At 51.6% G+C, this 22307-nt stretch overlaps 1 protein-coding gene across 3 annotated transcripts in view; it reads left to right on the top strand.

Moving 5' to 3' along the window:
- Positions 1 to 22307, top strand: part of TNPO3 (transportin 3) — a 1153743-nt gene that overhangs the window by 960731 nt on the left and 170705 nt on the right. For all 3 annotated transcript variants that reach the window (XM_069629554.1, XM_069629553.1, XM_069629552.1), the window contains exon 19: positions 13027 to 13183. In XM_069629554.1, coding sequence (XP_069485655.1) covers positions 13027 to 13183 — 157 coding nt within the window. The remainder of the gene's footprint in view (positions 1 to 13026; positions 13184 to 22307) is intronic.

The following is a 22307-nucleotide window of genomic DNA, read 5'->3' as shown; positions in this document are numbered from 1 at the left end:
GGCAGCCTTTCAGTTCCTTTCTTTTTCACAAATATACACTCACTGAGCATTTTAGGATATCCTATTCTCTGCTGATCGCTTCTTATTACCCACATCCCTGATGCAGTGGTGAAACACAATTTGGGGGCCCCCCCTACAAACCATGCTGAGACCCCAAGCTCCTCAACACAGTATGGAACTTGCCTCACTCCGGGCTGGCCTGTACCACTACGCGTGCGCAATTTCCCTGAACCTGCTTTGTTAGACAAGAATTCATGTAGTAACACCGTGAGACTACACAACACCTGTGTTAGGCATGATTGCATGCAGTACCCTGTGGGGAACTGCACCAGCCTTGTCCTCTTGGCAATAGTTAATCCAACCTTTGGTAGAAGCATTTACTACACAAGTTGGTAGAGTGACTGAGCAATCAGGCTTATCGCAAGAGGTGTCAATGTGAGCAGTAGGGGGAATGTGACAGTTTCACAGTGACAGTTATTCAAATAAACACACAAGGTTTCTGGATTAAACAATTATTAATGTATTCAACAGTCAGTTCAATAAGCCACCTTCAGAAGGGAACAAAACATGTAACACCAAAATATACTTCAAAATACACTCTGTTTCTCTAAATCAATTGATACCCATTGGGGATGGCACAGACACACTTCCTACACTCTCAGTTGACTTAAATAGCTAGGACACTGATTTATCACTGGTACATTTAGCGCAATACTGAGATTTAGGGTAAAGGGGTAAAGTTGAGAGACTAAGACCATGGTTTCTTAAGCAGGTAAGTACTTTTGAACCCTTTCCCGGCCCCACAAGTTATCTAATGAGGGACCTTTTTGAGGGATAGTTAAAGCACAAAGTCAGAGGTGAGTCATTCAGGGAGCCAGGACAGCCAATGTTAGTTGAGCAAACGTCTAGGGGAGCTGAAGCACTACTTGTAGGTAGTTAAAGTCTTGTACAAAGTTTTTGAAGTCAATGTAGAAAATGAAATCACTGTAGGGCCACAAGCTGGGAGGGCTTGTTAGAGGCCAAGCTGCAAGCAACTCTGCAATGGCAACCAAGACAAGTCTCAACCCAGAGCTAGTGTGGCTACACAACACAAGTCCCCTTAGTTTTACAGTACCTTTTGGTTAGAATAAATTGGTTCCAGCTGGTTTCTGTTCCTGTGCAGGTCTGCAAATCCTGTTCCTGGGCCTCAGTCGTGGGGACAAGAGGGAGGACGTCTGGGGATACCTGCACTATGAATCGAAGGTTTGCGGCCGCAATGGGCAAACTTCAGATCTGTGGCACTTTGCGATTCCAGCTCCTCGTAAATAGCACCACTGCGGTTCTCGGATACCTACTTGGACTTTACCTGCATCTGGGGTCCAGCACTCTGTTGAGGTGGCTCATGCTTGGTCAGTCCTGCTTCCTGGGAGTCTGGAGGATCTTCATGGAGTTCGGGTCGGACTATAAAACTATGCACTCGATCTGGTGTTCCTCTCCCTGGCAATCGGTTGCTGCAGCAGCAATGGAAGTACAGCCAGCTCCGAGAGGATGTCCAGACGAGTTCGCTTTGGGGTTGATTGGCCCCACCAACCCAAGGGGAGAAGTCTTTGCAAGGCTTCTCTAGTCGCGGCGAATTCAAAGCTTCAATGTTAGGGAGAATTCTCTGAAATGTTAATTCCCTTCTACCTTGGAGACCCCAAGCTCTTTTTGCTGGACTTTAGGACTCTTTATCTCTCATGCAATTTTAATGTGATTTATTCTGTTTCTTTTGACTAACGCCATAGGCATCGTTTTTACATTGTGACACACAGCACCTTCAGTGCAGTGGCACAGGGAAGTCTCTTAGATTTCCCAAAGGTTTAAATACCTTCTCTTGGTTAAACTACTGTTTCCAAGAGCAATGAAATTGACTTTACTTACATTTTGTAACTTTCTAGAACCAGCCCACACTTACCTTAGGGTGCTGGAGGGGTTACCTAGTATCTTGTTTCTCATGTAACAGTTTTGTGTTACCCTTGCTACAATTAATGGCTGGTGGCAGTGTTTTATTTTATTTTTTACTACCATTGTGTGTTTTTACCGCGGGCGGCGTTCAGAGCCACGGTAAGGCACCCATGGGTGCCCATTTCGTCAAAATGGCCCCAGTCTTTTTTTCACCATTTCTTGTTGGAAAGGTCCTTCTTGAGATTTACTCTGCGCGCCAAACAAGGTTTGGTCCCTTTTACGAGTGAAGCCCGCCTCTGGCCCCAGTATGTCTGGCAGTTGCAGGAAGTGAGGGAGGTGCCTGAAACTCCCTGTGATCCCCTTGGTTACAGGAAGGCACCCAAAGGTGATTGGCCGGCTGCCTTTCCAGCAAGGACAGCCACCCTGTGTTGTGATTGACAGCTAGGCTAGAATGATTGGGAGAAACCTGCATAAAAGGCAAGGCTTTTTGGCTTGGAAGGCAGAGTCGACCACTGAATGAAGGAATCTGAAGAAGAACTTGGAAGAGCTGCCTGCTGCAACTCCCGGACTGTTGGTTTGCCCGGTGAAGCCCTGCTGCTGTGCTGAAGCTCTGAATTCGCCTCGATTAGAGAAGCCCTGCAAGGACGACTTCTCCCCTTGAGTTGGTGGGACCAATCAACTCCAAAGTTAACTCGTTTGGACATCCCCTCTGATATGGCTGTGCTTCTGCTGCTGGAACCAAAGTGCCAGGGAGAGGCACACCAAACGGAGTGCATCACTTTTAAGTCGGACCTGAGCTTGTGGACGATCCTCTGGACTCCCAGTAAGCAGGACTGACCAAGCCTGAGCCACCTCAACAGAGTGCTGGACCCCAGATGCGAGGAAAGTCCTTAGTGGTGTCTGAGAGTCCGCGGTGGTGCTATTTGCTGGGACACGCAGAGCTGAAACCGCAAAGTGCAGCTGAATTGAAGTTTGTCCCTTTCTGCCACTGACTGTCCCATTGCGGTGTAGGAGTCCCAAGAAGTCCTCCATTTTGTCCCCATGACTGACGCCCAGGAACAGGATCTACAGAGCTGCACAGGACCAGAAGCCAGTTGGAACCATTTCTTCTAACCAAAGGTACTGTAACGTTTGAGAGGACTTACCTCTCATTGTTGTAGTCCTGCTTGATCTCAGTTGAGACTTGTTTTGGTTGCTCCTGTAGAGTTGCTTGCATCTTCTACCTCTCACAAGCCTCCCAGTTTGTGACCCTATATTAAATCTACTTTTTCGACAGACTTCTAAAACATTGTGCAAGACATTTACTTACCTGCAAGAAGTGCAAGTACTTGCCTGCTTGAGAATATTTGTGTGATCTCTTGTTTTATTCTGAAATCTCTTTACTTTAACACTCATCTCAGTATTGCTCTAAATATACCAGTGATATATTAACGTCCACAGTCGGGTGTCCCAGCTACATCTAAGGGTGTAGGAAGTGTCTTTGTGCCATCCCATGGGTACTTGCTGATTTAGATAAAATAATAGTGTGTATATTTGAGTGTATTTGTGTGTTACTATTATATTGCCCCTTCTGGAGAAGGCTTATTCAAACTGACAAATTAATATTTTTTTAATCAAGAAACCTTAAGTGTAGGTGTTTGTTATGGATACATGTCACTGTGAATCTCTAACTCCCCTACTGCTCACATTGACCCCTCTTGAGATAAGCCTGACTGCTCAGCCATACTACCAATGCTAGGTAGGATTTTCACAGAACTGGTAAATCGTCCTGACCTGGGTCAACACCAGGACTTTATGCTTTACTAGTGGGATATTTTTCCTTAATACCGCAGTGAGTGGGAACCTTTTTCCACACTCACATAATCTTAAACTCTTTTTATGGGTGTAATTTTTTTGGACTCTCCATAGTGTCTTTTTAAAATTATCCTCTTTAACAACTTATTGGCAATAAGTGCCTGTTGTTTCTGGGTAGCCCTAGGGGCTCCCCTTTTAACTTTCTTTTGCTAACCTTGAGTGAATTACAATTCCCAAGGGTAGAAAGGATCTTTGGATCCCTTTTACATTTTATTCTGTGAAGCCAGCACACCCCACCTTATGTGGAGTGCTGGGGAGATAGTGGATCCCCTTTCACACTAAAACTAACAATTCTGTTACAGGGACAAGCTTACCTTCAATGGCTGGTGGCAGCGATACCTTGTATTAATTTGGTGCACCTTTGTGTTAACAGCTGCAGTAAAGGCACCTAAGGGTGCTCATTTTACCAAAATGGCCCCCGTCTTCTCCCCGCCCAGGCTCCAGTCTGTCTGTGAGGGCAGGAAGCGAGGGAGGAGTCAAAACTCCACGGCCCTTTGTCTTACGCCTTGCTTCAATGGGGACAAATCCCATTGGGGGGCTGGCTGTCCTGATTGGACAAACAGACCGCCCCTTCTTGTAAAATGCAGGGAGAGAATGCATAGGTTGTGCTGTAGTTCCTGATAAATGCTGCGAACCTGGAAGCTAAAGAAAAGTCGACCGCTGGAACCAAAACCGAAGAGGATGATCGAGGAAAAGCGGCTGAAACGATTTCCAGCGACCGTAGAGCCTGCTGTGTAACCAGAGCCTGCTGTAGCCCTTCCTACAAATCGACCTGGGGACTCCAAAAACCCTGACCGAGAGCCTGGTGAGACCCACTAGAATCGCCTGCATTTTGAGCCATCCCACGTGTTGCTGCGACCATGTGTTGCTGCAATACCCTGGGGCCTCGAGCCACTGTAGGGTGCACGGTCTTCCGAATTCCGAATCTTGCTGAAACTTCGTGGGCATCCAGGTGGATCTCCAGAGACACAACTAGTCCGAAAAAGTCCCCTCAACAGAGTGCTGGACCTTTGAAACAACAAGAATTCAACCGCAATTTTCTGTCTTCTGTGCTCCTTGAAAAGGCGCCAAATCCACAGAACCGCATTCAGCCGCAAGGGGAAACCTTGCCTAGAGCCTTCTTCATCGATTCCTGTTGCAACGTTCCTTCCAAGGTCTTGTTTTCAGTCACGACAAGGAATCCACTGACAGGGTATTTGGCTGCAGACCCTGAAGTCGTCCTGCTGCAAAATCTTCAATGCAGAGGTACTGTTGGCTTGGGTATGTACTTAACTTAAGCCTGTTAGCATTCTGTGTAGCTGTGGGCTGTTTTCTGTGATGGGGAGGCCGCTCATCCAGTGCACACAATCCCACTGCTAGAATCCTACCAGGGTGTCTTCTGCAAAGCTCCTGGGCCCTCTTCTAAACCTAGAAGTAAAGTACTCGCCCAGTCTTCCTAAGGATCTCTGACTTTAGCTACTAAAGAACCTAGCCTGACACTGCCTGCTTGTCACTAGACCTAGTGACCTCGCCACCCCCCCCCCCCCCCCCCCCCCCCATCCTTCTGCCACTGAGAACACTCCTGCTCCAAGAATAAGGGAAAGACTTTCAAGGGATTGGGACTTTTGCTTAGAAAAGAAAATAAGTGTTTAAAAGTTACTTGTAAAGAGTTGGTTGGTAACTGAACAGTTACAAACGTTCTTGCTTACCTTGGATGTGTGATGCACTATTCTTAAAAGTATGGTTAACCTCTTTTCTTCCTTAGAAACTGTTTTGCCAGTCTAATAGAAAGTAAGTGTGAAGGTATATTACTCTCCTATGATTAGGTTGTGCCTCTTCCCAAAAGCAAACTGTTGGTATCACCAGATTAGTCCTGCTAGATTAAGTGTAGGAGTGTTCCCCAACTGGGTCTTGCTTCCCCTGACTTGCTGCTAGCCTGTCCAGAATACTTAGTACTTAGTTACCCCCTAGATTTATCTGGGCCTACTTTTATTTTAAAAATAAAATATTTATATAAATACAAGTTTCAGTTTTTCTTTGGGTCATTTGTATTACAATTTCATTTGTATGGATTCTACAGCCCTCTCTCCCTCCTAAAATAAGCTTTGCTGCTCTACCATGTACTCGGGAGGTGCAGCCTTATACTAAGAGTTGAGACTTCTACTTCCTCAGTTCAATGGTTTTACTAAGCCCTTGGTTGGACTTCAGAAAAACTGTCCTAACAACCAACCTGTGTAGTACAGACTTATAGCAAAGGTTGGGTTCCTAGTGCCAGGAGGTAGAGGTGGTTGTAGTGCCCCCAAAGGGCACTGCTCCAAATCATGCCTAACAGTCCGCCTTAAAGACGTTGCACTCGACTACGGATTTCTCGACCCTTGGCACTCTTGTCCTGCAGCAGCAAAGTAGTACAGCGAGTTGGCGAAGGTCTTCCAGCAAAGTTTGTCCTGGGGTTAGTTGGTCCCACCAACCGAAGGTAGGAAGTGGTGCTCTCTGGAGCTTCTCTAGTCCATTCAGAAATAAAGCAGTTTCAACACAGCAGCACGGCTTCACCGGGCAGTTCAACAGTCCAGGAGGATGCAGAAAGCTTTTCTTCATGATTCCTTTGTTGGATGTTTCGTCCAGTGATCCACTCTTTCCTCTGTTCAAGAAGCCTCGCCTTTTATGCAGGTTTCTCCCATTCATGTGTCCTGCAAGGACAGCCAGCCAATCGGCACTGAATGCATTCAGGTAACCATCGAGATTAAGGACATGGAGTTTCGGTAAGTAACCCCCCAGCACTCCACATAAGCTGGGGTGTGCTGGATCTACAGAGAGAAAAGGTAAGTAAAGTCAGTTTCACTTTACTACTCTTGGGAACAGTAGTTCACCCAAGAGAAGTAATTTAAACCTTAAGAGAAATCTAAAGGATTTCTCTGTGACACTGCACTGAGGGTGCTGTGTATCACCGTACAAAAAGTAGATGCCTATGGAGTTTGTGAGACTCCAAAAGCAAAGAAAACCGAGTCCAAATCAGATCAAAATACAGGAGAGAGTGAGAAAAAGGTCGGTCTCACTCAGGATAAAATTAAAAAGTCCAGCAAAAGAGCTGGGCGTCTCTAAGGTTGAAGGGAATTGGCACAGACATCAGAATTCTCCCTGACAGCCTTCATCAAATGGTTTAAAATGGTCTAGTTGCACAATAATCTGGTCATTGTTCAGCACACACCTTCACTCTCATTTGCTCATCCAAAAGAGCCTTCTTCCAGCAAGTAGTCTCATTGCTTTGCTTATAAGGATCAACATTTATACTCTTACGTTCCGTCCCCTTTCCTCCCTACTGTATCGGCGTCCCTTCCAAGGGACTGGAGACAGAACCTTTTTCCACCAGAAAAAAACCTTCTTCCACTTTAAATTTAGAGGCATGTGGGGACGCGTCCCAGGGAGTATGCGCTGCCCTGACTCTGCCCTCCGGCGCCACACCCCAGCCCCCTTTTCCGCATCGACGGGAGCGGGCCGAGTTCACCAGCGCTCCTGGGTTTGGCTTCGGCCATGTAATTCCACGCACGGGTACTTCTTCTCTCGGTCTTTTTTGTCATTCAGGTACTTGGTCCTCAGGCGTCTCGCTCCTCCCCGGCGCATGTTGACTTCTACAGGGTTCAGCAGGTCTCCATCCTGCAACAGGCTCTTCCCAACTTCAGACCCCCACGCCCTCTGCCTATGTTGCCTTGACCCAGACCACGGTTGGCAGTCATGTTTGGCGTGTGACTCGCTGTCCTCGAAGGCGCTGAAGAACAGACTTTCCAGGTGGAGGGAGCTCTTCCAGAGGTCACCTCCAGAGGATCTCAAGAATTTCATGAAGCATGGACCCAGGCTCAAGGTAGGGCCAATATTTTCAAGAGCACCCTGCAAGGGAGACACCTTCCCAGAGAGACTCTCTGGGAGGGACCGGCCAGGTCCTTCTACCGTCAGGCACCCCGAGGCTGCTTCGGGTCGAGGGGTCCTCTGATCCTCCTGGGCGCAGTGTCAAGGGACCGGAAGGTTCTTGTACCGGGTCTACGCCCAAGGGGCTACACCCTTTTACCGGCACCATGGCTGAGGGGCTATGCCCTAATACCGGCAATACGTCAGAGGGGGCTCGAGGGTCTTACACCTAACGGGCCGAGGAGCAGGGTAGGCCTCGTGATCCACACGCAAGAGTCTTGGACGAGGCGGGACCCAGCGGGCCGAGCAACACGTCACAGGCACATGGCAGACGGCTCGACAAAATGGCCATCACGCCAGAAAGGGGCACCTGTCCAACGCCATTCCACAAATTCGGCAAAGAACGAGTGTCAAGGTGGGACTGGCCTCAAGCAGGTCTATCCTTCAGTTACGCAGGGCAACTTTCCTTTGCGTCCATATGGACCGGGTACGCAGCGGCTCCAGCAGTCCCCGGCTACCCTGGCGGAACCCCTGCCACCTTTTTTGCCAGTGAGGAGGTGCTCTTCGAGAAGTTTCTCGGCCTCATGAGGTCTCCTCAGATTGGGGTCATCAAAGGCGCAGTCAGGGAAGACCTCCCCACCATGCTACAGGCACCACAGATTCCTTCATCGGGCCTCCATGCCCCGGTGCAGCCGGCTCCACAGCCAATTCAGCCTCTGGCTGCGGTCCCTGTACCTCAGCCTCCGGCGCCATCTACCCCTCCTCCACAAGATCCTCCAGATCCACAGGATACGGACGAGGAGGATGATCCGGACACGCCATCCTCAGCCAGGGCCTTCCATGAACGTCTTGCTGGCCTTGCAGAGTACCTGGGCCTCCCCCAACCCGAGGTAGAATAGCCGTCACAGGGGGTTCTGGCTGAAGTCCTCACAAGACGCCCCTTAGTCAACACGGGGATTCCACTGCAAACAGATGTAGTCTCCACGGCCAAGAAGGGTTGGCTTAAGCCCCACTCGGTCCAGCCGGTCAATCGACACCTGGACGCCAAGTACAGGCAGATGGAGGGGGATACACTCTTGCTCTCAACCCAGCATCAGCCACACTCCTCGGTGATCGCTGCGGCATCACTATACTCCAAGCCTCAGTCATCCTCCGCCTCCTCTGCGGCACTGCTAGGCAAGGCAAAGATCTTGGAGGCGTACGGCAAGAAGATCTACTCCAACGCCTCCTTGCACCTGTGTCAGGCCAACGCAGATGCCATGCTGGCTGCTGCCAACCAACGGTTATGGCATGAAATTGAGGACTTTCTCCCGGAACTCGCCACCCAATGCCAATCACGCTTTAAGGCGGGGCTAGCAGAAGCCACGCTCGTGGTGCATGACCTCATGGAATCCACAGTGGCTCATATCAATATCTCAGGCCGTGCCATCTGTATTGCCACGGACATGAGGAGAACAGCCTGGCTCCGGGCAATGAAATTCAACCCGGATGTCCAGGAGGGCATTCTAGATCTACCATTCAAGGGGGGTTGGTGGGGCCTCTTCCACTCCTCAACGAGGAATAGCTGGAAAAAATAGAACAGCTCACAAACAGCAGTCTTTAGCCATCCTTAAGACCACACCCAAATCGTACACCCAATCTCAGCAGCGCTCGGAGAAGGGTCATACATATGGAGGGTTCCGCGGCTTCCAGGAAAGCAGATCCAGGCATCTGGACTGCTCGCCGTCTCTGAACCGGCGCAAATGGCGGGGGGGGGGCTTTTTCCAGTCCCCCTCCTCAGCCTCCGAGGGAAAGAAGGCATGATGCGCCCCTTCGGGTCCACGTGTCTCCGGTGGGGGGCTGGCTTGCGCTACATGCACAATTCTGGTTTCAGAATTTTGCGGACCTCTGGATCCTCTGTAGTATCCACGGGGTAACGCCTTCCCATCCCAGCCTCTCCTCCCTCCCACAGGTTGGGACAGCAACTCTTTTAGCGGAGATCCGGTCGCTCATAGAGAGCCAGGCAGTGGGGGAAGTTCCAGCCTCCCAGCGAGGCTTTGGCTTCTACTCCAGGATTTTTGTCATTCAGAAGAACCAGGCGGGCCTGAGAGTTGTGCTGGACCTTTCCACCCTCAACCTCTCCTTACCCCTGCAAAAATTCTAGATGGTTACGCCAGCTTTTATAGCTGAGACATTGGACAAGGGAGACTGGATGTGCTCCCTGGACCTGAAGGACGCGTACCTACACGTCCCGATTTGGCAGCCCCATCGTTCTTTCCTACGGTTCAGGATCGTGGGCTACCATTTCCAATACAAAGAACTCCTCTTTGGCCTCAACTCGGCCCCCAGGGTCTTTACCAGACTCATGAACGCCATGGCGGCCGCCCTCAGAGTGCAGGGCCTCCACATCTACCCATACTTCGACGACTGGCTCGTCAGGGCTACATCTCCGGAAGTGGTTCACCACTCTTCCCATGCCCTTATGAACACACTGCACGACCTGGGCTTCTCGCTGAACCTCAAGAATTCACAGCTGCTCCCTACGCAGACTGTGACATTCCTGGGACTCATTTGGGACACGTGCTCCGAGAGCGTTTTCCCATCGGAAGACAAGATCTCGGCACTCAAGAGGGCCACCACCCACTTCCTCAGCGGAGAGGTGACCTCGGCATGGTAGTACCAACATCCCCTGGGTCTACCAGCAGCGGTTCTGTTAGCCGTGCGCACACAAGACTATGGATGAGAAGGATTCAACTGCACTTCGCGGCCTCATGGAGTCGGGAGCGGTGCTCGCAATCTGAGATGATTAACATTCCGCCAACTCTCCACCCAGACCTAACTTGGTGGTCCATAAAGTGCAACCTACGGATGGGCAAGCATTTCCGGCCGCCCTTTCTGCAGGCCACCATCACCACAGACTCCTCACTCGAGGTCTGGGGAGCCTCCCTGGATGATCTCTCGGTCCACGGCACCTTGACAGGAGCAGGAATACCACCTCAATTGGTTGTAGCTGAAAGCCATCTGGCTAGTGCTCAGGGCATTCCTACCACTTCTCAAGGGCAAGGTTGACCTCATCCACAACTCGACCAGCATGTACTATGTCAACAAGCAGGGAGGCACCAGATCCCCTCCTCTGTGCAGACTGGCGATCAGCATGTGGGAATGGGCCTTGGAAAACGGAATTTACCTTGCGGCAGTCCACCTCCTGGGGAAATCCAACCTGGATCCGGACAGGCTCAGCAGGCTTGGAGTGGACAATTACGAGTGGCAGCTAAACTACCTCGTTATTCAGGAGATCTTCAAAAAGCGGGGTCACCCCTAGGTGGATCTCTGTGCCACCTGGCACAACAAGAAGTGCCCCCAGTTTGCATCCTGGCAGGGTCAGGGCCCCGGCTCTCTGGGCGACGCATTTCACCTCCAGTAGACCGGCATGAAGGCCTATGCCTTTCCACCCACTCAGCTGATTCACAGGGTAATTTGCAAAATCAAGGAGTCGCACCGACTCCTCATCATTCTGATTTCTCCATGGTGGCCTGCCAAGCCATGGTTTTCGGAGCTCCTCAGCCTCTTGGAGGTGCCCCCGATGCACCTCCCGATGGGCCCAGCACATCATCTGGCACAGCGGGGGGGGGGGGGCAGGATCATCCACCCCGCCCCAGGGAAACTAGCGCTCACAGCGTGGTACCTGAGCAGGTAACGCTTCGGCACCTTAGCCTCTCACAGGCCAATTTGCAGATCATACAGGGTGCCCGGAGCAAAGCCACCAGGGCCCAGTACAGGAGCATATGGACCAGGCTCTGCCACTGGGCAGACTCCAAGGGAATTGACCCCTTGGCCTGCAATTTGGACGACGTGCTCTCCTTTCCGGCGCACCTCGCTCATTCGGGCGTACAGGTCGACACCTGCCGTACATACCTTGCAACCATTGGGGCTTACAGGAACTCGGAGGAAGGCATTTTTCCCTCCTCCAACCCGATCGTCAATCATCTGACTGGTCTCGCTAGGTTCTACCTGCCCATCAAGAGACTGCACCCTGTGTGGGACCTTAATATAGTCTTCGGCACCCTGGCGCACAAACCATTCGAGCCAATGGCGTCCGTGGACATTAGGCTGGTCACTATTTACGGCCTTACTAGTTGGTTTTACCTTGGATTGCAGAGTCAGCGAGGTTCAGGCGCTGGTCGCCTCTGAACCATATACCACCTTTCACAGGACAAGGTAGTCATGCGGACGCACCTGGCATTTCTGCCCAAGGTTCCATTTGCATTTCACTTGACCAAGGAAATAGTCCTTCCTACGTTCTTTCCCGATCCCAAGGACGAAGCACAGAGTGCTGCACTGCCTGGATGTCAGACGTGCCCTAAAATTCTACTTGGACAGGGCCAAGGGCTTCCGCAAGTCGGGCGCCCTGTTTGTCACTTTCGGCGGCTCGTGGCCAGGCTATCGGGCCTCCAAGGCTTCCATATCCCGTTGGATGGTCTCTGCCGTCAAAGAAGCGTATGAGGGCCAGCACAAGCTGCTCCCGGCCAACATGCATGCCCACGCAGTCAGGGCCAACGCAACGGCCATTGCAGTCCCAACGCCATGTCCCTCGGCAAATCATAAGCAGGGTGGCCACTTTGGCCTCTCCCTCGGCTTTCTGCAAGCATTACTGTTTGGATGCCGGCTCTGGATCTGATGCGGCTTTCGGACAGGCGATTTTCTGGAACCTATTTGCTTAAGGAGGGTCTTTTCTCCACCCTGGGGCTACATTCAGTTGTAATCGCCCATACAGTATGGAAGAAAGGGGACGGGGCGTAAGAGGAATTATAAATTACTCACTGAAGTGACTAACGTAATTTTAGTCCATAGTCCCTTTTCCTCCATATGTCCCACCAACTTCCCCCTTAATAATACTAGTGTCATTAGGCAATGTTAAATCTTTTGTCGACGCGTCAATGGGGACTGAGGTGTGGCGCCGGAGGGTGGAGTCAGAGCAGCGCATGCCCCCTGGGCTGCGCCCCCACGCGTCTCTAAATTTAAAGGGGAAGGTTTTTTTTCCTGTTGAAAAGGGTTGTCTCCCGTCCCTTGGAAGGGACGCCCATACAGTTCGGAGGAATTGGGACTATGGACTAAGAGTACGTTAGTCACTACGGTGAGTAACTTATAATTTATTCTTTTTATCAGCATGCTTGTCAGTATTTTGCATATGTTCCTTTGTATGACTTGTTATCACAGTATTTCAAAATTGGTTACCTAATTACACCTCCCTTCAGAGGTCATTACTGGGACCAAGACTTGACGTCTGCCTCTGGCATTAAGCTTAATTATATTTTTTTTTAATATTTCTGGGGAATTTTTCCACCAACTACAGCTTCATCTGTTGAATTCTCTTCATATTTTCTGTTGTAGGTTTGTCCAGCGAAGCCCCCTCACACTGCTGCGCAGTCAAGTGGTGATCCACATTTTGCAATGGGCTATTGCATCTACAACCTTGGATCATCGGGATGCCAACTGTAGTGTCATGAAATTCCTTCGTGACCTTATCCATACTGGAGTGGCTAATGACGTGAGAGCTTGTATTTTGGTTTTTTTCTATACCGCGTAATGACCCCCATATATCAAAGTGCTTTAAAAAGCCAAAAACAAAAAGTACAGTGCAAAAAAAAGGGTGATGTGTGGTGTTCGTCTGGGCCCCTAATAACATTAACCTACAGTGTGCCCACCACCTGAGAAACGAGTGCACGTTTTGTACGTAAAGCAAGTTTATTGTACAATCATCCAGGGAGGAGCTAGATGATTCAGTGGAGTCAAACTAATCCAAGTCTCACTGAACCACATAAGTAGACACATATACAATTTTGCAACAGTTAAACACTCGCATATATTTTGTTACAATCCACCCCCAATTACTAGTAACAACTGGGCTTTAACCTTAATTGTGATTGCACATGGTTTGCATAGATACTTTAGGCATCATGCTGAAAGCTGAATAAACGGGTTCTCTTTGAACTAATGATAGCCATCTCCTCTGCGCCGGGTCACTGGCTTCATTGGAACATTCTTATGTAAATAACTGCCATTTCATCACACATAGCACATCTTGAGAATACAATTGAAACTCCTAGGTTTTGATTACGTTCGCCTCGAGCATTGCTTCACCCCATGTTTATTGCTGGTCAAAAACAAATAACGAAAACCCTCTGTCAAGCTCCCATGCATTGAAGAGATTGCATCTGCTTTCTGCGATACGATCAGGCCATGAAAACCTTGTCGGGCTCCTTTAGCTGAACTGACCATCACTAAGGCCGTAGTTTATGTACCCATGCTCTGGTCTCTAACTCTGCAGAAACAGTTAATCGAAGTCAAACCCTGACTGCCATGTTTTGATTTTTTTTTTAAATAAAAAAGCCCACTACATGCAGATCCATGAACACCCTTTATTTTCTCAGTGTGCATGCATGTTTAATAAATACTATCTTTCCTTTACAGTGGGTTCTTCAGGACAGGTCCCCTTTCTCGTATGCGCATTATGTAAACTCCTGTGGGACCGGCATGGTATCAAGAGATGACGGACACAAGCGATACGGTTCAAAAATGTTTATTTTACCGGTCTGGATGGTGTAACGCCTAACTTGCCCTTGCTGTAAGGAGAGATTTCCCTCAACTGATGTATCCAAGGAAGTGTGTCATAGCCTATGCGTTTCCTCACTTCTATGCAATAATGTGTAAGAAATGTCTATATCTTAATAAACTAAATAGTGTTAAAAAGTAAAGCAACTTCTCCAGCATGGGTTCTGGCATGGATTCACATGCTCATGAATATTCCCAGTCATCAGGCCCCGAATCCTCAGTAAAAGAAAAAAGTTTCACCTTCGTTTCTAAACTTTCTCCTATAAATCAATCACTGAGCTCTGGGTCAAACTGTCCCCAGCCAATGCCTGCCCTCTACCTATGACCCTCCTCTGGCAGCCATCTTCAGATTTGTACGTCGTTAAGGCTCCCAAGGCGGCACGCCGGTCTCCAAGCAGAACTGAAACGGCCAAGGCATCGGACCCCACCCATGCACCCTGGTGGGAGGCCGGCTGGAGGACTTGGTCAGCATGTGGGAAACCATCTCCACCGATCGATGGGTGCTGGACACTCTTGCCCACAGGCACACTTTGGCTTTTCAGCTAGTGTCTGTGAATCCCACTGGTTGCCCGGCAGGAACAACACATCCCTCGGCTGCTGCTGGATGTTCGGGCCATGTTGAAAAAAAAAGGGGGGGGCGCGATAGAGCTGGTTCCGAAACGACTCCGGGGATCATGAGTTTACTGCGGATATTTCTTAGTAAGAAAGAACGGGGTCTGGAGGCCCATTCTCGATCTATGACCACTCAACGAGTACATAAAGTGCCAAAATTCAGGATGGTCACATTGCAACACATGCTTGGCCAACTGGAGGAGGGTGTTACGCGCACCTGGTATCCATGGGGACGCCACCCAGCCCTGGTTGGATGATTTGCACTCTCGAACCCTCTCCCGGTTCCCCTCTGGTTAAAGATGGCTGTGCAATATAGGAAAGCTGGATTCAATAACAGATTGTCTGTTTTCCCACCTCCCTTGGCCTCAACTCCTTCCTCCCCCTTGGGCCCTCTCCTCACCTTAATATTGTAAAAGGTGGATTCTCCGTCCTGCTCCTCGTGGCAGGGGCGCGTAGATGTGGGAGGCGAGCAGCGACCAAGTTACTTCACTGGTTCATGCCCCCCTATGGGAATCCAGGCCTGCTGCGACTCCGTAGGTTTGCTGCTTTACAGTCTTTATATGCAGTTCTTATGTTCCTCTTAGTTCAATTAATGTCTTGCTTCTTTCCTTTTAGGTATGGAAAGGTATTTTGGTGTTGTCATGCAGTTTGAAGATGAGCATGGGCCGGCAGGCGAAAGCACGGTGTGCGCGATCCTGTCCGGTGAGTAATGCGCGGCGCTGTTGCGCCTTTTATATTGCTAACCTGTATCTTTTCTCTCCTTGCAGGTTGCAATGTTCCTCGCCGAGCGCCGTATTGTTCTAGCAATGATACTGACCAGGAGATGACTACCCAGGTAAGAAATGTGTGGCTTTCTTCATTCGGGAGGAAACGTGAGTAAAAGCTTATTAATGCTGTCTTTCTTTCTCCTCTTTCCAGGTTATGGTATTCCAGGATGCATGCAGTGCCGGATGATGGAGTTCGTACCTTCAGGTGAGTGGAACTGAAGTCGGTGATGGATTGAAGAAAGGATACTGTTCCAGGTAAGTTTCGTAGTGGTGTTTCTCTCTCTGCACGTCCTTGGTTTCAGGTAAGCTGGCATCAAAAAACTGGACACGGTGAGTATTATTCTGCCCACAGCAGAATAATACAAAGCATGTTCTGCTGTTTGGGTGCGGTTTAAATAGTCTCGGGTAAAGTAGTCCAGGTAAAATGGTCCCAGGCCTGCCACACCCAAGACTAGACCGCATAGCTCATTTCTTTGTAACTGAGCTATGTGTGTGCCTCCATGATGGCTGAACCCCCCTCCCCCCCCCCCCCCCCAAGTTAAATAGTCCCAAGTAAATAGTCCCCTTCTAATGTTGGTTTTCATGATGGTTATGAGCCTGGCACCGAGAGTCTTGAATGAGGTTTTAAGGCCTTTGACCTGGCCCTAACTAGAAGGCTGACTTGCCAGTGAAGGCCAGGGGTAAGGGCATGACAGAGGGAGACTTACTGTCGTTTGATCTAGAGGACGCTTACTTCCACGTCCCCATTAACGAAAAACATTGCAAGTTCCTGCGCTTCGTACAGGGGAATCACTACCACTTCACGGCTCTCCCCTTTGGACTGAAGTCAGCGCCCAGGGTCTTTACTAAATGCCTGGCTTCAGTGGTGGCTCATCTGCGCCTACAGGGGATATGTGTACCCATACCTCGACGACTGGCTTCTCCCGGCCAAGTCAAGGGACATCGCTGTCGATCACAGAGAGAGGATTGTCCGGCTGCTGACGAATCTGGGGCTCTCTGTGAACTATGCAAAGTACTGCTTGACTCCATCGCAGGACGCGCTGTTCCTGGGGCTCAGGCTCAACGGTTTCCTGCCTGGCGTCCCAATCGGGAGAACAGAGAGCAGCCATTTTGGGCAAAGTGCAACAGCTGTTAGCACTGATGTTGTCATGCATCTACCTGATCAGGCTCTGCAGGTTGTAGATGCGACGACTCCAGGAATTTCTGGGTGCCCGTTGGATCCAGGTGTCCGGAAGCTTCAAAGACAGGATTCTGCTTGACGAGGAGTTCCGTTGAGCGATAAGGGGGTGGTGTTCTCTCCAACATCGCTGGAGGCAGACTTCCAGAGCCCACACCGGAAGTCTCCACGCAAAAGGTCTGTGGCTCCCAGAGGAGGTGCTCCACATCAACGTCCTGGAGCTGCAAGCAATATTTTGGGCCCTCAAGTCATTCCTTCCGTCCCTCAAGGGCAAGGTGGCAAGTGTCTTCACGGACAAAACCACAATGTTTTACATCAGGTAGACTGGGGAGGCACCAAGTCCCCAGCGCTCTCCAGAGGTGCAGGAGCTGTGGCACTGTGCCATCGCCCAGGGAATGTTTCTCATTCCTTTTCAACTCGCAGGAGTAGAGAACACCGTTGCCGACTCTCTCAGCAGGGAGCTTTGCTCTTGCCACGAGTGGTAGCTTCGGCAGCATCAAGTGGACAGCCTCTTCCTCAGGTGGGGCAGTCCCCAGATCGATCTCTTTGCATCGTCGACTCTTAAGTGCTACGGGCACAAATGGAAGCATTTTGCAACCTTGTGCCAGTCGCAGAAGATCAACCCGCTGAGGGTCACGGCCCCTCTAGTCCTACCGTACTTGTCGTTGGCTAAGTCGTGGCTGGCACACGCCCTGGTGCTGCGGGCGCACTGCTCTTTCATGCCCAAGGTTCTGTCAGAATTTCATCTCAATGAGCCGTTAGTGTTACCTGTGTGTCCCCCCCCACTCCCCCCCCCCCCCCCCCACGCCTTCATCGCCGGCTGAAAAGACTTTGCACTCGCTGGATGTGGCTCGAGCGCTGAAGCTTCATGTGGCCCGCACAAAGTTTCCGGAAGACTTCTCAGCTTTTTGTGAACTTCGGTCCATGGGAAGGCCTTGTCCAAGGCTTCCATTTCCAGGTGGCTCTCCAGCTATATCACTCGTACTCTTGCGTCCCGTCCCCTTTCCTTCATACTGTATGGGCGTCCCTTCCAAGGGAGACAGAACCTTTTTCACCAGAAAAACCTTCTTCCCCTTTAAATTTAGAGGCACGCAGGGGGTGCGGCCCAGGGAGCATGCGCTGCCCTGACTTTGCCCTCCGGCGCCACACCCCAGTCCCCTTTTCTGCGTTGACAGGAACGTACTTCTTCTCTTTGTCTTCTTTTTATCGTTTGGGTAATCGGTCCTCTGGCGTCACGCTCCTCCCCGGCGTATGTCGACTTCTACAGGGTTTAGCAGGTGTCCATCCTGCAACGGACTCTTCCCAACTTCAGACCCCCACGCCCTCTTCCTACGTTGCCTTGGCCCAGACCACGGTTGGCAAGCTTGTTCAGTGTGTGGCTCGCTGTCTTCAAAAGCGCTGAAGAACAGACTCGCCAGGTGGAGGGAGCTCTTCCAGAAGTCACCTCCAGAGGACCTCAAAAACTTCATGAAACATTGAACCAAGCCCAGGGTTGGGCCGATAATCTGTCGCACCCCGCAAGGGAGACTCCTTCCCAGGGACTCTCCCGCATGGAAGGCACTGGACAGGTCCTTCTACCAGCACGTGCAACAAGGCTGCTGCAGCTACCGGCCTCCGGGACGAGGGATCCTCCCGGTGACAGTGTTGAGGGACCGGAAGGTTCTTTTACCGGGACTTCACCCGAGGGGCTCTGCCCTTGTACCAGCACCATGGCCGAGGGGCTACGCCCTAGTACCGGCAATGCATCCAAGGGGGCGCCTAAATGCAGCTGTACCAACTCACGGGTCGAGGGTGTCACTCCTACGGGCCTAGGCCAGAGGAGCAGGGTAGGCCTTGTGATCCACACGCAATAGTCTTGGAGGAGGCCGGGCCAGCGGGCCGAGCAGCACTTGGCAGGCAGCTTGACAAAATGCCCGCCACGCCAGACAGAGGCACCCGTCCAACGCCATTGGAGGAATTCGCCGAAGAGTGTCAAGGTGGGACTGGCCTCAACCAGGTATGTGGCCTACAGCCTACCCCTCTTTTGCGCAGGGCAGCTTTCCTTTGCGTCCATATGGGCAGGGTACGCAGCAGCTCCGTTACCCTGTCGGAACCTCCTGCCACCTCCTCGTCCAGTGAAGAGGGTTTCTTCATGAGGTTCCTCTGCCTCATGAAGTCACCTCAGATGGGGGTTATCCTCAAAGACGCCATCAGGGGAAGTCCTTCCCGCAATGCTAGCGGCACCACAGATGCTGGTGCCCTGGCACAGCCGCCTCCTCCGGCTCCCCAGCCGACTCCTCGGGCAGCTCCGTAGCAGCCTCTGGCGCCTCCTCAGCCTCCGGCCATGGTCCCTGTACCCCATCCTCCGGTGCCTACTACTCCTCCTCAGGATCCCCCTGATCCACAGGATACGGATGAGGAGGATCGGACACACCATCCTCAGCCGAGGGCCTTCCACAAGTGTCATGCTGGGCTGGCGGAGTATCTGGGCCTCCCCCAGCCTGAGGTCGAGCAGCCAGCAGAGGGGGTTCTGGCGGAAGTCCTCACGCAATGCCCCTCTGCCAAAATGGGGATTCCGCTGTAAACCGATGTAGTCTCCCTGGCCAAGAAGGGCTGGCTCAAACCCCAGCTGGCCAATCGACGCCTGGAAGGCAAGTACAGGCAGATGGAGAGGGATACACTCTTGCTCTCGGCCCATCCTCCGCCACACTCCTCAGTGATCGCTGTGGCATCACTACACTCCAAGCCTCTATCGTCCGCCGCCGCCGCCTCCTCCTCTGCAACGCTGCTAGGCAAGGAGAAGATCTTGGAGGCATATGGCAAGAAGCTCTATTCCAACGAGCCCTTGCATCTTCGTCAGGCCAACGCCGATACCGTGCTGGCTGCCGCCAACCAAAGATTATGGTGGGAAATTGCAGACTTCCTCCCGGAACTCCCCACTCGGAGCCAATGGCGCTTTAAGACGGGGCTAGCTGAGGCCAAGCTGATGGTGCATGACCTCATGGAATCCACCGTCGCCTATATTGACACCTCTGGCCGTGCCATCTGTATCGCCACGGACATGAGGACAGCCTGGCTCCGGGCAACAAAATTCAACCCGGATGTCCAGGAAAGCATATTAGATCTACCGTTCACAGGGGGTTAGGGAGGGGACTTCTTCAACTCCTCCACGGAGGAAGAGCTGGACAAACATAAAAACAGCTCACAAACGGCCAAGTCTTTATCCATCCTGAAAAAGACCACGCCCAAATCGTACACCCAATCTCAGCAGCGCTCAGACAGCGGTTGTACGTACGGAGGGTTCTGCGGCTTCCAGGAACAGAGATCCAGGTAGCCGGACCGCCTGACGTCACAGAACCGACGCAAGCAACAAAAAGGGGTTGGTGGGTTGAGTAAGGGACTTTTCCAGTCCCCCTCCTCAGCGACAGCCTCCGAGGGAAAGAAGGCATGACACGCCCCTTCGAGTCCACGTGACTCCGGTGGGGGGCAGGCTTGCTTTCCATTAACATTTCTGGCGCCAAAATTTCGTGATCCTCGCCGTAGTATCCACGGGGTACCGCCTCCCTATTCCAGCCTCTCCTCCCTCCCACAGGTTGGGACAGCAACTCTTTTGGCGTAGATCCGGTCGCTCGTAGCGAGCCAGGCAGTGGAGGAAGAACCAGTCTCCCAGCAAGGCTTTGGCTTTTACACCAGAATTTTCACCATTCAGAAGGAGAACCAGGCGGGCCTGAGAGTTGTGCTGGATCTTTCCACCCTCAACCTCTCCTTATCCCTGCAAAAATTCAAGATGGTTACGCCAGCTTTTATAGTGGAGACATTGGACAAGGGATACTGGATGTGCTCACTGGACATGAAGGACGCGTACCTACATGTCCCGATTTTGCAGCCTCCATCGTTCTTTCCTATGGTTCAGGATCATGGGCTACCATTTTCAATACAAGGTCCTTCCTTTTGGCCGCAACTCGGCTCCCAGGGTCTTTACCAGGCTCATGAATGCAGTGGCAGCCCCCCGCAGAGCGCAGGGTCTCTGCATCTACCCATACCTCGACGACTGGCTCGTCAGGGCTACATCTCCGGAAGTGGTTCACCACTCTTCCCATGCCCTTATGAACACACTGCACGATCTGGGCTTCTCGCTCAATCTCAAGAAGTCGCAGCTGCAGCCCACGCAGATTGACATTCTTGGGCCTCATCTGGGACACAAGCTCTGAGAAGGTATTTCCGTTGGAGGACAACATCTCGGCCATCAAGAGGGCCATCACACACTGCCTAAACAGAGAAGTGACCTCGGCATGGTGGTACCAACATCTCCTGGGTCTGTTGGCAGCAGTCCCATTAGCTGTCCCACACACAATACAAAGGATGAGGAGGATTCAGCTGCACTTTGCGGCTTCATGAAACCAGGAGCGGGGCTCTCAATCCGAGATGATAAACGTTCCTCCATCTCTCCACCAGTCCTAACTTTGTGGTCCAGAGACTGCAAACCTACGAACGGGCAAGCCCTTCCGGCCGCCCACTCCGCAGGCCACAGTCGCCACAGATTCCTCGCTCGTGGGCTGGGCAGCCACCCTGGATGATTTCTCGGTCCACAGCACCTGGACCCGGCAGGAGCAGGAATACTGCATCAATTGGCTAGAGCTGAACGCCATCTGGCTGGTGCTCAGGGCATTCCTACCACTTCAGGTGGACAACTCAACCAGCATGTACTATGTCAACAAGCAGGGAGGCACCAGATCCCCTCCTCTATGCAGACTGGCAATCAGCATGTGGGAGTGTGTCCCTGGAAATCGACATCTTCCTTGCGGCAGTCCACCTCCCGGGGAAATCCAACCTGGAAGCGGGCAGGCTCAGCCGGCTGGGAGCGGACAATTAAGAGTGGCAGCTAAACAAACTCATTATTCAGGAGATCTTAAACAGGTGGGGTTGCCCCCGGTGGATCCCTTTGCCACCTGGTACAACAAGAAGTGCCCTCCATATGCATTCCTGGCAGGGGCAGGGCACCGGCTCCCTGGGTGATGTATTTACCTCCAGTGGACCGCCATGAAGGCCTACGCCTTTCCGCCCATGCCACTGATTCACAGAGTAATTTGCAAAATCAAGGAGTCTCGCCAACTCCTAATCATTCTAATAGTTCCATGGTGGCCGGCCAGGCCATGGTTTTCGTAGCTGCTCAGTCTCTTGAGGTGCCATGATTCACTTCCCGATGGGCCCAGCACATCATCTGGCACAGCAGGGGGCAGAGGCATCCACCCTGCGCCACAGAGACTAGCCCTCACAGTGTGGTACCTGAGCAGATAATGCTGTGCCACCTCAGCCTCTCACAGGCTAATCTGGAGATCATACAGGGCGCTAGGAGCAAGGCTACCAGGGCCCAGTACAAAAGCAAATTGGCCACTGGGCAGAATCCCAAGGCAATCGATCCCCTGGCGCGTGCACTTTGGACGTGCTCTCCTTCTCGGCGCACCTCATCCACTCCGGCGTGCCGGTGGACACCTGCCGTGCATACCTCGCAGCCATAGGAGCTT

This window comes from Ambystoma mexicanum, chromosome 12 (assembly GCF_040938575.1).
Source record: "Ambystoma mexicanum isolate Mex_15411 chromosome 12, UKY_AmexF1_1, whole genome shotgun sequence".
Lineage (NCBI taxonomy): Eukaryota > Metazoa > Chordata > Amphibia > Caudata > Ambystomatidae > Ambystoma > Ambystoma mexicanum.
The sequence above is the reverse complement of the archived record's forward strand: the minus strand, read 5'-3'. Positions and strand labels throughout refer to the sequence as shown.